Source organism: Ascaphus truei, chromosome 6 (genome assembly GCF_040206685.1).
Source record: "Ascaphus truei isolate aAscTru1 chromosome 6, aAscTru1.hap1, whole genome shotgun sequence".
NCBI classification, from domain to species: domain Eukaryota; kingdom Metazoa; phylum Chordata; class Amphibia; order Anura; family Ascaphidae; genus Ascaphus; species Ascaphus truei.
Window position 1 is genome coordinate 19306667 of NC_134488.1, and position 15203 is coordinate 19321869.

The 15203-nt window shown below is 43.9% G+C and overlaps 2 protein-coding genes across 4 annotated transcripts in view; one reads left to right on the forward strand and one right to left on the reverse strand.

Moving 5' to 3' along the window:
* Positions 1 to 4215: 4215 nt before the first annotated feature.
* On the reverse strand, positions 4216 to 15197 carry LOC142496705 (TAR DNA-binding protein 43). Of its 3 annotated transcripts, none has more exons than XM_075603492.1 (7): positions 15040 to 15197; positions 12971 to 13220; positions 12223 to 12386; positions 8225 to 8365; positions 7567 to 7686; positions 7153 to 7323; positions 4216 to 5987 (listed from the first exon to the last, which is right to left on the reverse strand). In XM_075603492.1, the coding sequence occupies exons 2-7, from the start codon at positions 13209 to 13211 to the stop codon at positions 5439 to 5441; spliced, it is 1386 nt and encodes a 461-aa protein (XP_075459607.1). In that variant the 5' UTR covers positions 13212 to 13220; positions 15040 to 15197; the 3' UTR covers positions 4216 to 5438. The 3 variants fall into 3 exon arrangements, with proteins under 3 accessions (XP_075459607.1, XP_075459608.1, XP_075459609.1); XM_075603493.1 differs by having other exon boundaries at positions 15058 to 15192; XM_075603494.1 differs by lacking the exon at positions 7567 to 7686.
* Positions 14600 to 15203, forward strand: part of CIROZ (ciliated left-right organizer protein containing ZP-N domains) — a 48918-nt gene continuing 48314 nt past the window's right edge. Inside the window, exon 1 of the mRNA XM_075603500.1 lies at positions 14600 to 14719. The gene's annotated coding sequence lies outside the window, so the exon portion shown is untranslated. The remainder of the gene's footprint in view (positions 14720 to 15203) is intronic.

Sequence of the window (15203 nt, forward strand, 5' to 3'; positions counted from 1 at the left end):
TCCCTACCTGTACAGAAGCTGTGCGCAAGCGGGGAGACTATAGAGCCTGTTACACATGCGTTATTTACATCAGTTATGCCCGTGTATGACGATTGCAGTACAGTACATGCATCGATAAGTGGGAAAAAGGTAGTGCTTCACTTTAAGTACATTTTCGCTTTACATACATGCTACGGTCCCATTGCGTGCCTGTAGTGACTACGAGGGGGCAGGTCCATCACGTGTGGTACATGGTGTGTGCACATGCCCACGGGCTATAAAGCACAAGGAAATTGACCTGTACATTCTGTGAAGCTTAGATGGACAAAAAGGTACCATCTGCCCTTATACCCCTTCTATTTGATGAGCATGTTAATTGACGTTCATAAGGCCGCCTCTCGGATTTCTTCCCAGCCATCAAAAATGCCGGTCTTTTTCCGATTGTGTCATGTGTCATAATCCTCCAAATTGTTAGCAATAGCATTTTGGTAAAAACCCAAATTTTAGTCCTCTGATTGTTTGGGAGGATAGGCACACTTTCATACTATGTCCCTGACTGGGAGAAAACCCAAGAGGGTAGGTAGTGCAGAGATTGAGCTGAAGGTAAAAAAAGTATTCGAAAGATGAGGCCCCATATTTCTCCCCAAATGCTAGAATCCCCCTCCCCTGGGCAAAGCTGCAAACTCTGGTCAGCCTTCTCTCCACAAGCAAAAACCCTGCTCGTCCATGCCTGGAGGGAACAGATCATTGCCAAATAGGGGTAACATTGAGGATCTTTAGCAAATGTTGGACAATCTGATTCAGGAAGACAATGGAAGGCCCATTGTACCTGGGAAGCCACAGAAGCGAGTCCAACTTGTGGAGAAGCACCTCCACTCCATGTTGAACCACTATCAAGATGCCAGAGGACCAATTGACTCACCTGAGCTGCCCTATAGTATGAATAGTAGAATCACAGGATAGCCAGACTACTCATGCTAGTTGGCCTAATCAGGGTTTTCCATGTTACCCATGGCTTCTTGACCCCCATATTAAAGCAATAGGTGTGTTTTTGAAAATTATCAAAATCTTTTTTGGATTGGTATGGGAAGAGTGCAGAAATGGTATATTTTGTAAGTGTATTTTGACCGCCTGGAATTACCCAATCGGAGATTGCATATTTGGCAATCCCAGTTGGTCTGATGGTATCAGTACAAGTAATTAGGATCAGTCACTGCAACAATGATGGCATCCTCTCCTGATAATGTGTGTATCAAGGGGGGACTCCATTTTGTCTGCTATAACTATTCTATACTAACACTGCCATTTCGTTTAGTCTGATGTTAACTAACCTTTTACCCACTTAATGTCGGCTGAACTTCTGAACTATATATGTTCAGACATAGTTCCGGAATGAAGAAACATGAATTTCTAGCCAAGGAGGCATAGCTGAAATTTATGTACGGTCTCAGCAATTCAAGCAAGAATTATGATGTACCCGTGCCCCAGACTGGCCAAACCATGAGTTTCTAAACTGTAACTTTCCATCTGTCACTTGAAGATAAGCATAGAATAAGGGAAGTAAGCTTTGCACGTATACACTTTCGCTCGCTCGCCTATAAAACCTGACTGTAACCATTAACAAACAAGAGAGGTTATTGACAACGCTCACTGGTTTCCGACTCAATTACTTCTCCGAGCTGCTCGTCTTTTCCTGTCCAGCGCCCTAAGAGTGGGAAAAAGGCCTCCCGGGGGGTGATTAAATCTATCCGAGTACAGGAGAAGATTCCTACATATATGGAGTAGAGAATAAATTTACAGCTCCGGTACAGAAAGCGCACACGCACACGACTCGACCAAACAGGGCAAGCTGTAATCACCTTGGATCAGAGAACGATACCATCAGAGCAACTGGGCTGTCTGGCTACTTTGGCAATTCCCGACGGTCTATTATACCTCAATGTTTTAAATGCATAGATTTGCTGTATGTGCATATTACCTTCTAGTCACTATATATTTTGTTTGGTAAGGCACTATCAGAGCTTGCGTTGGGTCTTTTTCTATTCAGTTCCTGGGTTAAGTTAATACCTAATATGACGATCTTTTTGCCATTGGAACTCAAAATTGATAGACATTATAGTTTAATCATGTGCTGTGGTATGTGAAATCAGTTCCTCCAACTTGCTATTGTTTAGCTGGAGTCCCAAAACTGGATATTATCCCAGAGACATGGGGAAGGGATGGGAGTGTCAAAGCATGCTTATTTTGTGTATAACAGTTCCAGGCTCCTGAGATGCACCAGTGACTAGAGGCTCAATATTAGAGCAAACAGCACAGGTAACAGAAGGCAGCCATACATTTTCCCATTATATATTAATTGGATCTGAAATTAATCACCAGTCAGGGAGCTATAGAGACCTCAAAACATTGTCAAGAACCTATGCAATAATCCATAATAAAGACGCAACAAATCAACCATTGAATGCATCTCATGTAAGGGCCAGCAGTGTTTTGTGACGTTTGCCTTGTGTATTAAATGTAGTATACATCAGCTGTTCAAGTCCTGCCATGAGGAATAAAGCCCACCTGGTCTAGATGGCCAAGACTGGGGCGATATTTAATCTGCTGGCTCAAACCCTTGAGCATTATGTTAACATTCACATTTGATATATCAGTCTAGTTTGAGCTACGTGTAAGGTCTTTGCCTCCTTTTGACATAAGCATGATGTGAGCCTGTGAGACTTTGTCCTGTAGTAGTTGTGTGCCTCTATTTATAAAAAAAAAAAAAAATATTGAAACAGACCAGGGAAATAACTTTTCTAATATAAAAATGATATCCATTCAGACAGGGGCCGTGGCATGTGTATATTACAATTGCAGCACTTGAGACCAATTTCCAATTATTAATAGAAGTTGGCAGAATGGGTCTGCTAAGTCTCATCAGGCATTAACTTCCTCTTCCCTCCTCCCCCACTTTGAAATGTAGATGAAAGCATTCTTTCCAGCAGATGCAAAGTATTGGTACTCTGGTAAGGAATAATGGGAATGACTGGTCATGGTCTGTACAGGCGTAACTGCCCCAAACCTAAGAAACTAATCGCCACAAAAATACTTTCCAAAGCATCTTTTTGTATATATATATTGATATTTACATATAATATACTGTGCATCACTTAGCAGCTGTATGTCACTATTATGTTAAGTTACTGAAGTTTAATTTGTACATGCCAATTGGAGAAAAACAGAAAATTAAGCATTAAACGTTGATTGGTATAAAAAAAAAAAAAAAAAAGGATCAGGTGTGTCAAGTGATTAGACCAGTATAGGTGTAGTGAAATATAGTTACTCTTTTATAGTGATAAGACTATATTAAATGCAGTAGACAAGTAGCACAATATTAACCAATACTGTTACTTAATACAGTACATACAGTGCCACAAAAAAAATCCTTGGCTTTTAAATGTGCCAAAAAAATAAAAAGCTAACTGGCTTTTATGGGGTAGGTCTGAAGAATGAACATCCTTCAGCTCATCTAAGGTGGCTTCACAACCCAAGCAGATATTTCTCCCCCTGGTACATTTTGTATAGTGCAGTAGCAGATATATTAAGTTAGATAAAGATACAGCAGCTTTGCAGTTTACATCCAATGCCAACAGAAATATGAAAGTAAAGAAAACCTGCAGCTAATTGTGGTACAGCTTGCTCCTCTGCCGCAGAGAAAATGACTTAGGCTGCGTCCAGACAGGCAGTGATCGCTCAGCGTCCACACGGGCTAAAGGCAGTAATCGCGTCTATATGGCGTGCGGGCGCACGAGAAATCGGTCAAAACGGATTTTGTGTGTTAGGCCGGTCATATGAGCCGTTTGCCCAAAGAGGGTAAACCAGCTCTGTGATGTCACTGGCCTGCCCATAGACATGCCACGCATACAAAGGCCAGGGAAAGCACCTGCTTTCCCTTAGCCTCCGCACAGCTGCAGTGTTTATGGACAAAGCCTTAGGCAGACCAGGTTTCTGAGGCAACCATTATGCAATTAAGGTGCATGCACCTGTGATAATTCCCAAAATGTGGTTCAGGGGAGAGATGAGAACCACTGCCCAAGTGTATTGTAGTGCTGTAGCCTGATCTCAGACACAGACATTTGTATTTCAGATTTAGAAAATGGCTTATATTTTGACATTAGTCTGAGATGCCAACTAACAAGTTTAAAAAACAGTGCAGTAAGAAACAAACTTAGCCAGGAACCATTACCCAAACAGTCTTTTTTAATGGTTTTATTTAAGAATATCCTACATTGATAAGTCTTGTAAAAAGCATCCAAACACAGAACACATGACTGAAGCAAACAGCATTCTTGATACTTACAGACCCAAAACATCCCCATCACTCCTGGGAAGCACCAAGGAGAGTTTCAAACCACTCCAGAGCGTTCTCACCACCCACCCCCATCAGCATCATATGCAGTTCACATTGACACACGTTTCATTAACAAAAAATGCACACATCATACAGCATTCACAGCAGTAGACATTTCAAAGGAGGGGGGGAAAAAAAAAAAAGCAAACTGGTTTCAAACAATATAATTGCTAGAGGAAAAGCCTCAAAGTCTTCCAAATGAACTGAAGTCCTTTGAATGCAAGAAACATTCGTACGTTACTTGCTGCCACTGCTCTCTGCACACTCTCACCAATGCCACTGGATTGAGAGACACATCTCGCCAACTTTAAGATTCCATAATGCACCACCAGGTCTCTGCACGCGCTCTTGTTCTCGCTCATACCCAAGCCTCTCATTCCTTGGTACCACCAATCCCACAGTTCAAACAGCCTTCTGGTTCCACCTCACAGCCGTGCGTTCAAAGCGCTGGTACGACTTCCATGAAATAAAGAGTAGTGGATAAAAATGGATCACCCACCGTCTTAAGACTCATCGTGTGCAGCATGAAGACTTCTTGATGGGAAAAGCATGTAGGCAAGAGTGATCCAGGGCAGGACATTTACAGCACTGCATACAAGTGCAGGTTCCAGAAAGGCACGGTGAGCAGCAGAGATCAGTTGAAGCAGTGAACACTTAATGAGGGAAGGAAGACTTCTTAAAACAAAACCTGTGGTGCCATTTACATCAAAAGAGATTGAGGCAAAAGAAAAAAAAAACATGGTTTGAGGGCTTAAGAAAAACAAATGGCAATGCTAGTTGATAACCAATGGTTCTCTTACATGCAGGATTCAGTGAATGGGAAAAAAGTACTGAACATTACAGAAGTAATACCCAACTGCCTCAACCTGCATTGCAAACAGTTAACTTTCAAAAATTGATAAAAGCCCCCATTGTCATTTCTTTTACAAAGAAAATACAGCTGAACATACTGCACACTGAGAAAACCATTGGGAAAGTTCTGTATAATGCATTTTACAATATACTTACCATAAAATTAGAAAAACGTTTATTTACCCATCATTCACCCAATAGATTCATTTAAGGTCTACATGCCCCAACCAGAGGATTTTGATTCCATGCTTGAACTAAAACCCCCATTGAACCCTCCTCCCCCAGTGCCAGACGCAGCATTCGGAGATCCCCAGCCTATTGCACCTGCATTTGAGCCATACGAGTTATTAGCTGAACTAAACCCTTGTTGTTGTGCCGGATCCCTTGGTTGAGATCCTTGGCTTGGAGTGCTCCCCTGAGGGCCAGATTGGTTCTGTTGACTAGCCAACATACCCATCATTCCCCAGCTGCTTTGTAATGCTGCTTGAGCAGCTGCCATCATTGCAGGGTTTATGCTAAATGCCCCAAAATTCATCCCAGCACCTCCTCCAGCACCACCTCCGCCCATGTTGGGACTCTGGCTATTACCAAGGCCACCACCACTACCCCTGCTATTGGGATAGCCCTGATTCCCAAACCCTGGGCTACCAAATCGTCCACCTCTTTCTAATTGTCTATTGTTATTGTGTTTGGGCTCTGCAGTGGATACATGTACGCTGACTCCTTTAATTATCAAATCCTCGCCACAAAGAGACTGAGCAACCTACAAGGAAAGAAAAGAGAAAATTAGTTAAGCCATTCACAAAAAAAAACCCCACACCACACACACATTGTGTATTAAGTTAACCTGTGTTGCAAGAGTGGAGGGCACGGTCACGTCTTGCATCACTGATGTATATAATGTAGCACTGTAGTCATGCATAGCAGATTCAATTGAATAAACTTATAACAAATGGAAAATCCTGGTTTACTTTAGCATAACCATTTAAAAAGTCAGTGAGTCAATGAACTGCATAGTGCAAGCTCTGAAGCCACAAACTGGCACCAACATTTAGCACCATTGCTGAGCACCAACCAACTAAAAAAAAGTTGCAACGCAATAGAAAATGAAATAAGTAGTAACATTCTGTTACAATATTAAGATCTTTACGCTAAAGCTTTGTTATTGCCATGTTTTCACATCATATTTTAACTAGGTATTAGCATATCAGCTCCCTTATTATTTTACCACATGATGGTATCAGGGTGTTCACCCATAGCACTTATGACTACCCAATAGTCACCGCTATTGGCACACGAGATCTGAACACGTATTGTGGTTCCCTTGGAGGGGCAGACTAGTAAGATTGCCACCTTCACTTTACCAAGTAAAATTGTAGTGGCCATGTCAAGTAAACATGCAATTTAAAGCAAAAGGAAGTCCTTCCTGTTTAAATCTACAAAGAATAAATTTACTAATGACACCACACTGTCAAATTTAGTTTATCTACTTTTATCATAATCCAAAATTTAACACAAGTTAAAACAAAGCCCTCCCAAGCAGTTATTGGCTCAGAGTATAAGCGTAGTGGAAAAGCTTAACCCTTGTATTCAGGGACATGAAGGTAATGTGCTTAATGTAAGGGAAGGGGGAAAAAAAAAAAAACCATAGCTTTGCTAGACATAGATATACAGTAGGGCCCTGCTTCACAGGGGGTGAGAAGGAAGATCATGCATGCGCAGAAGGAAGATCATGTATGCGCAGAAGGAAGATCATGCATGCGCAGAAGGGAGGTGATGGCAGGTCTGCGCATGCCCTGAAAATCGCCGGTTCCGTTCCGGCGATTTTCGCTTTGCGACGGCCCTTAGAACAGAACCCACCTGTACAAACATGCAAGAATTAAAAAAACAAACTGCACACAAGCCCAATCACATTGAGTCACCCTTACCTGATCATCTGCAAATGTAACAAATGAAAATGCCCTGAAGGGCTTAGGAATGAAGACATCTACCACTTCGCCATATTGGGTAAAAAACTGCCGCAGCTCATCAGTAGTCATATCTTCTGTGCAACGTCCAACGAAGACCTTCCGGCTGCGCATGGGCTCATCAGGACTTTGCTATGATAAAAAAAAATTTAAAAAAAAGTTGGGATTCAGTACAGCTTGTTACTTCCTTCAAAGAAATGCCCAACAGTGAGCTCTAAGGCAATAGTAGCAAGGTAAAATCCCCAATAAAGTAGTGCTCTAATTACAAATCATTTTACATCAGATTAAGTTTATTTTAGGAACAGGAGTACATAGGAAAGATCCTGTGTGGACTTGAAACATTGTAGTCAACGCGAGCTTATGACCCGCACTTACTGGGAAATCCTCGTTCATGGGATAGTATTGCAAATCCCAATCCCTATAACCAACGGAGTTCAGCGGGTTACCCGCACCTGTCGGCGAAGGGTAGAAACACGCTGATCCTCTCCACTGATCCTAAAATAAATCGAGATGTAAAATGATTTAGAGCTCTACTGTATGCATGGATACAAGTTTTGTTCCCCTTTAAAAACAATTTGATGGGTACTCCCTAAATCTGTCTGGGAAACCTAAGGCCCCGCTGCCTCAGACCACACTGCAGACAGCGCTATTTGCGGTCCGTAGGGAGCATTTTTGCAAAGGGGGGGGGGGGGGGGGGGAGGGGGCAGCCATGACAGGTGGCAAGCACAACAATAGAGCTCACAGCACTGCAGCAGCAGGAGGGGGTTGTGTGTGTTGTAACTGCTGTTTGCAAGTTTGAAGTTTTCCCTCTTCCTGGTTTTAAAATTATGTCCTCCCATTGGCTATCACTAACTGGCTTGCTATTGGTTGATGGGAGCCAGTCTGTGATTGGCTCCCTTTCGCACCATGTGACGCATCGCCGCACGGGAACACCATCCTCGTGTATCGCAGGATGCAGCCCTTACTCTTGGGGCAACCTCCTCCCACAGATTACAACATGGTACCTCACAACACAAGTTTAGAGCATCAATACCTTGGAGTTTGGTAGTTTACAGTCACACCACCTCCCATCAATCATGTGACGCTGAGACATCACTTTGACTTGCGTCTCGTATTCAGTAAATCGAACAAAGCCAAATCCCTTTGAGTGTCCAGTTTTTGCATCTTTCTTAACCTGTGGAGACAAAATGCCTCTTACATTTGTATTGTATTGTATGTCTTTATTTATATAGCGCCATTAATGTACATAGCGCTTCACAGCAGTAATACATGTGGTAATCCAATAAATAACAGATAATATAAATAACAGATCATGGGAATAAGTGCTTTAGAAATTAAGGAAGAGGAGTCCCTGCTCCGAGGAGCTTACAGTCTAATTGGTAGGTAGGGAGAACGTACAGAGACAGTAGGAGGGAGTTCTGGTAAGTGCATCTGCAGGGGGCCAAGCTTTATGTGCCATGTGTTCAGAATAGCCACAGTCCTATTCATATGCTTCTTTAAGCAAGTGTGTCTTAAGGTGGGTCTTAAAGGTGGATAGAGAGGGTGCTAGTCGGGTACTGAGGGGAAGGGCATTCCAGAGGTGAGGGGCAGTCAATGAAAAAGGTTTAAGGCGGGAGAGGGCCTTAGATACAAAGGGGGTAGAAAGAAGACATCCTTGAGAAGAACGCAAGAGTCTGGATGGTGCATAACGAGAAATTAGGGCTGAGATGTAAGGAGGGGCAGAAGAGTGTAAAGCTTTAAAAGTGAGGAGAAGAATGGAATGTGAGATGCGGGATTTGATCGGAAGCCAGGAGAGGGATTTCATGAGGGGAGATGCTGAGACAGATCTAGGAAAGAGTAGAGTGATTCTGGCAGCAGCGTTAAGGATAGATTGTAGGGGAGACAGGTGAGAGGCAGGAAGGCCGGACAGCAGGAGGTTACAGTAATCAAGACGGGAGAGAATGAGGGCCTGAGTCAGAGTTTTAGCAGTCGAGCAACAGAGGAAAGGGCGTATCTTTGTTATATTGCGGAGGAAAAAGCGACAGGTTTTAGAAATGTTTTGAATGTGAGAGGAGTCGAGTGTGACCCCAAGGCAGCGTGCTTGGGCTACTGGGTGAATGATCGTAGTTCCAACAGTAATGTGGAAGGAGGTAGTAGGGCCAGGTTTGGGAGGAAGTATGAGGAGCTCTGTTTTAGCCATGTTGAGTTTAAGGCGGCGGAGGGCCATCCAGGATGATATAGCAGAGAGACATTCAGAAACTTTGGTTTGTACAGTAGGTGTAAGGTCGGGTGTTGAGAAATATATTTGTGTGTCGTCAGCATAGAGGTGATAATTAAACCCAAAAGATGTTATTAGGTCACCTAGAGAGAGTGTATACAGAGAAAAGAGAAGAGGTCCCAGGACAGAGCCCTGGGGTACCCCCACAGAGAGATCAATAGAGGAGGAGGTATTAGCAGAAGAGACACTGAAAGTACGATGGGAGAGGTAGGATGAGATCCAGGATAGAGCTTTGTTCCGAATGCTGAGAGTATGAAGAATGTGAAGGAGAAGAGGGTGGTCCACGGTGTCAAATGCTGCAGAGAGGTCGAGTAATATGAGCAGAGTGTAATGACCTCTGTCTTTGGCAGCATGGAGGTCGTCAGTTATTTTAGTGAGGGCTGTTTCCGTGGAGTGAGCAGTACGGAAGCCAGATTGTAGAGGGTCTAGGAGGGAATAGGTGTTGAGAAAATGGAGCAAGCGAGCGAATACAAGACGTTCAAGGAGTTTAGAGGCAAAAGGCAGGAGGGAGACAGGCCGATAGTTAGAAAGACAGGTAGGGTCAAGCTTGCTGTTTTTGAGTAATGGTATGACTGTTGCATGTTTGAAGGAGGATGGAAAGGTTCCAGAGCAGAGGGAGGAGTTAAAAATGTGCGTGAGCGTAGGGATTATAGTAGGAGCAAGAGGTTTTAGGAGATGGGAGGGAATGGGGTCAAGAGGGCAAGTGGTAGAGGGAGAAGAGGCGATCAACAGCGACACATCCTCCTCTGAGACAGTGGAAAAAGAGTCAAGAAAGGCAGGAGGAGAGTTAGGAAGAGGTGTAGGATGGTAGGAAGAAACAGAGGGGATGTTCTGACGTATGGATTCCACCTTTTCCTTAAAATAGTCAGCAAAGTCCTGAGCGGAGATGGAGGAAGGAGAGGCAGCGGAGGGTGGTTTGAGTAGAGTATCAAAGACAGAGAACAGTCGGCGTGGGTTAGACTTGTGCATGTTGATTAGTGAAGAAAAGTAGGCTTGTTTAGCTTGCGAGAGGGCAGAGTTGAAACAGGATAGCATAAATTTGTAGTGAAGGAAGTCTGCGAGAGTATGAGATTTCCTCCAGAGGCGTTCAGAGGAACGAGTGTGGGAATTTAACCAGGGTCTAGGGTTAAAAGGGCGAGTGCGGCAGAGAGAAAGCGGGGCATGTAGATCAAGAGAGGAGGACAAGGCAGAGTTGTAGTTCCTGACCAGTTTGTCAGGGTCTGTAGCAGATCTGAGAGAGGAGAGGGAGGAGTGTAACGTGGACTCAAAGTCAGGTAAGTGAATAGAGCGCAGGTTTCTGCAGAACCGGGGTGTAGATGGAGGTGGAGAAGTTGAGAAGCGAGATAGAGAGAATGAGATGAGGTGATGGTCAGAGAGAGGAAAAGGGGAAATGGAGAAATCAGAGAGAGAGAAATTTTTAGTGAAAACCATGTCTAAGTAGTGGCCATCCTTGTGGGTGCTGGCTGCAGTCCACTGTTGAAGGCCAAAAGAAGAGGTTAGAGAAAGAAAGCGGGAAGCCCAAGGGAGAGAGGGGTCATCAATGTGGCAGTTGAAGTCCCCAAGGAGAAGAACAGGGGAGTCTGAGGAGAGGAAGAGAGCCAGGATTCAAAGTGAGAGAGAAAGGCAGAAGGGGGATGAGTAGAGGTAGGTGGGCGATACATGACCGCCACATGAACAGGGAGAGGAGAGAAGATCTGGACAGTGTGAACCTCAAAGGAGGGAAAGGCAAGAGAGGGGGGAATAGGAATAGTTCGGTAACGGCAGAGAGAGGAGAGCAGGAGCCCCACGCCTCCACCCCTGCCATCAGGGCGCGGAGTGTGGGAGAAGGAAAGGCCACCATAAGAGAGGGCAGCTTCCAGAGCAGAGTCAGACTGAGTGAGCCAGGTCTCAGTTATAGCAAAGAGAAGCAGGGAGTGAGAGAGAAAGAAGTCATGTACAGAGAGGAACTTGTTAGAAAGGGAGCGAGCATTCCAAAGGGCACAGGAGAAAGGGAGAGAGGAGGGAGGGTGGCAGGGGATGGGTATGAGGTTGGAGGGGTTAACACCAGAAGGAGTAGAAGTTGCATGTGGGAGGCGAGGACGAGAGCAAGTAGAAATAAGGCAGGGACCAGGATTGGGAGAGATATCCCCAGAAGCAAGGAGGAGAAGCATGGATAGAAAGAGGATGTGTGAGGATGATTTGTAGGGGTGTGTTTTAGTGCAGGAGGTATAGCTGTGTGGTGACAGAGGACGCAGGTAAGAAAGGAGTTCATGTGAACTGAGAAGTGGGGAAGAAAGGAGAGATGGAGATATATGAATAGAGTTAGAGACATAAGGAGACTGGTGGAAGGAAGTGCATAATTTGAAAATAAGTGCGCTTGCAGCAAATATAAAAAATAAAGGCGGCATCACAGCAATAGTTAAGTGTTGAGATGTGCAGTCTTAGATAGATGATATCCTCTTTTCCAACGTAGATGAAAAGCAGGAATCAGAAGCAGTAGGTGATGTCCACTTTTCCACTTCTTTTTGAACTTCCTTTTTAAACTTCATAAATACTTGAAACATATATACTTAAAAGCATATCTGCTTATGGCAATGGCAATGGCTGTTAGGAGTTTACTTATATACATTTAGGATACAATTATCAATTATTTAAATACCAAAACAAGACTTAAACCTGTAGGTCCATGGACTTTGAATAGTAATGATTTCATTCAACTTGACACATTTAACAATGCTTACAGCAGGCAAAAGTGAATGAAAATATTGAAATAAATGTTTGCAAATACACAATACCTGAACCATGATAACTTCACCAAATGTGGCGAAATAGTCTTTCAGGTCTTGTTCTGTGGTTTTCCATGGAAGTCCCAAAACAATCAGATCTGATGTTTTCGTTACAGCACGCTTTATTTTCACTGCAGAGGATGCATCAGTTTCATCCATCTTCCGCTTGTTATCTGGGTAAGAGAAAGCGACGTTAACAAGTACTTCAGATGTCATCAGTCAATCTAATACTGTTTGGCAGATCAAACTGTTAAAAGTTGCAGTGCGCCACCCGCAGAAAGATTTCTGTAGCAAGTCCAATGTGATCCTTTAAAGCAGGTTGCAATTTATTTTCTCATTTAAATTCAAACTTTGCTTATAAGACTGAAGTCCAGTGATTTAACAGTACAATACCGTAGCAAACAAATCTTAACATTCAAGTAGTTTGCTAAAATATACCGTTTAGGCCGCAGTTAGTGACGCGAGGCTACGACATCACCACTGGCGTAAGTTGAACTTTAGGTTTGAGCGACGTCGCTGGCGACAAGGCCATTGACATCACGGGGGGGGGGGGGGGGTTTAAAGACAATCACGTGTGGGGGCTTTACCAAAATCAAATTTCACCGGCTTCCAAATTTTGTCGCTACGTCGCGCCTACAATAAGCGCATGGGACGAATTCAATGTATTTGTTTTGGTGTGGCGTTGACAGGCACTGTAAGCGCAGCCTTACACTACAAGCCAAGGATTCATATTAAGCCATTGCAAATGCACACTCACCTTTGGGGTAGTTAACAACGTACACAAGGTTTCCCCAGCCACTTTCTGGGGCATTGAGTATCCCTTCAACCAGGCGAACACCCCTCATACACTGATTCACTGGGTTTCTGTATCGCAGTCCACATGCACCAGGAAATTGGGCAGTGACTGTAGACAGCAGGACTGTCCCATCATCTTCCGAGGGGATTTCCATTGGCTCCTCATTCTCATCTTCCGCCACTCTGATATATTCCATCTCCATGGCTGCACACTGGAGGTAAGAGACAAACATAAGATGAAGCTTTTAAGGAGTAGGTCCGTTTAGAAACCACCCAAACTTGTGACAATTACCTCTTTATTGTCTCATGAAATTGCATAATATACAGAAACATCTAAACTGGATCATGGAGTTGTATGTAAACATAGTAGCGCGACCTGTTTCTGCATGCATCGTTACCAATTAAAAAGCTTTATAACGACAGAAGACCAAAAGCACCAGGGTCACTGAAGATGGGGACCATGAGATTGTTATGTGACTGCAACCGCTCCCCTTAATATCCGTTACTCCAAATTTTGAAAAGTAGTGTTAAATCAATCCAATAATCAGTGTTAACCTGTGTATAGCACTTCATAATGAGGACATCAAGTATTTTCCAAATCAGGAGATAAATTAACTATTACATAACAGTGTTTGATCAAAGGATCAGAAAAAGTATCCCTATAGTACCCGGCACTCAATGCTGGAAAAAAATTACTCTGGACAATAATAGTCCAATAGGCACAAATACCTATTTCAACAAATGTATAGGGGGTTAGTAACCCTTGAACCAATAAGTCCAGTGAAAATAAGAAAGTTTTATTTGTCTAAATAATCGTTAAAAACACACATTTATACATTCATTCAAAACTATTAAAATACTCCGGGCAGAGGTGGCTAATTGCAGTCTGTGGTAGTTCAGTAGACTGTCTGACGTTGATAGGAACTACAAGGCTATAATTACATAGCAAAACAGTGGTTCATATCTGGCTGCATATCATAGAGATTGTAGTAGGGTAGATTCAAGTATGTTGATATAACCCTCACGTATACATATTTTGCACAGTGAGTATCCCCATATCAGTATAAATATTCTATCAAAATTAGTAGATAGGTAAATGGAGTATAGCTGAGTAGATAAATATACAGCTAGTGCAGAGATGTCTGTCTCTATTGTAACAGAGAAATCAGCGTGTGTTCCAATGGTATGATGTATCTGGCACGCATAAGTGTATACAAATAGGCAGTAAAAGCAGAGGGTTATAAGGCTGCTGCGTAATCACAAAACGCCTCAGCGCATCTCGTGCAGAGTCTGTGTAGAGACTCGGTGCGTGAAATACAAGCCTGTCTTCTCCGTGCAGCTAACCACCGAGTCCCGCCAACTCAGATGACGTCAGCAAGTGACGTCTATTCCCGACAGCCGTTTCACGTATGGCTACGCTTCTTCAGGGGGCTCTGGCCCACTAGGCCTTATTCTTTGACAATATTGTAGTACACATACCACCCCCCCCCCCCTCATCAGCTACTTTGACCTTCCCTCAAAACAGGGCCCTCCGTGTTCAAGCCGCAGGAGCCGCCAACAGCCCAGGCCGCCGGTTAACACGTGGCCACTGACGGTGCAAATATCACCAAGGCATCTTACTTACAACTGAAGCTTGCTGGCCGGTGTGAAGGACTGAACCTGGGGCGCAAGATTCAGCTGCAACGTTACCCCGGCTCCCTCCAAACATCAGGTAACTGGGACTGCGCCTAATGCTCAACTCAGCAGGCCAACCCCATCACCCCCACTGGGGTAATATGAGGGAGGGGTCAATAAAGGGGAGGCGGCGGCGGCGGCAAATGCTTCGCTGATGAAGGCCCAACACGATGTTAATGAGGCCGCGATGTGCATTATTGTAACGAAATATCATACATCTGCTCCCAGATACAGATAATTACTATTGTAACTACCAGGGGGGAGGGCATACAACGCCTCCGTGCAGGCCGCAACCACGCGGTCTACAAAATAGCGCCTTTTTAAAAAAAAAATATACACAAATACATCAACATGCACCTGATTGAAGAGGCCGACCTATGTAGAACTTTCCAAGCAGAGCTGAGCGATTCCCGAAAAGCTTAAACACGATCTCAGACCCTCGACGCCACAAGCTCGCTGCTTTAGTGCTCCTTTCCTTTCTCTGCTCCGTCACAAAATGGCGGTCTGGCGCTCTCACCAAC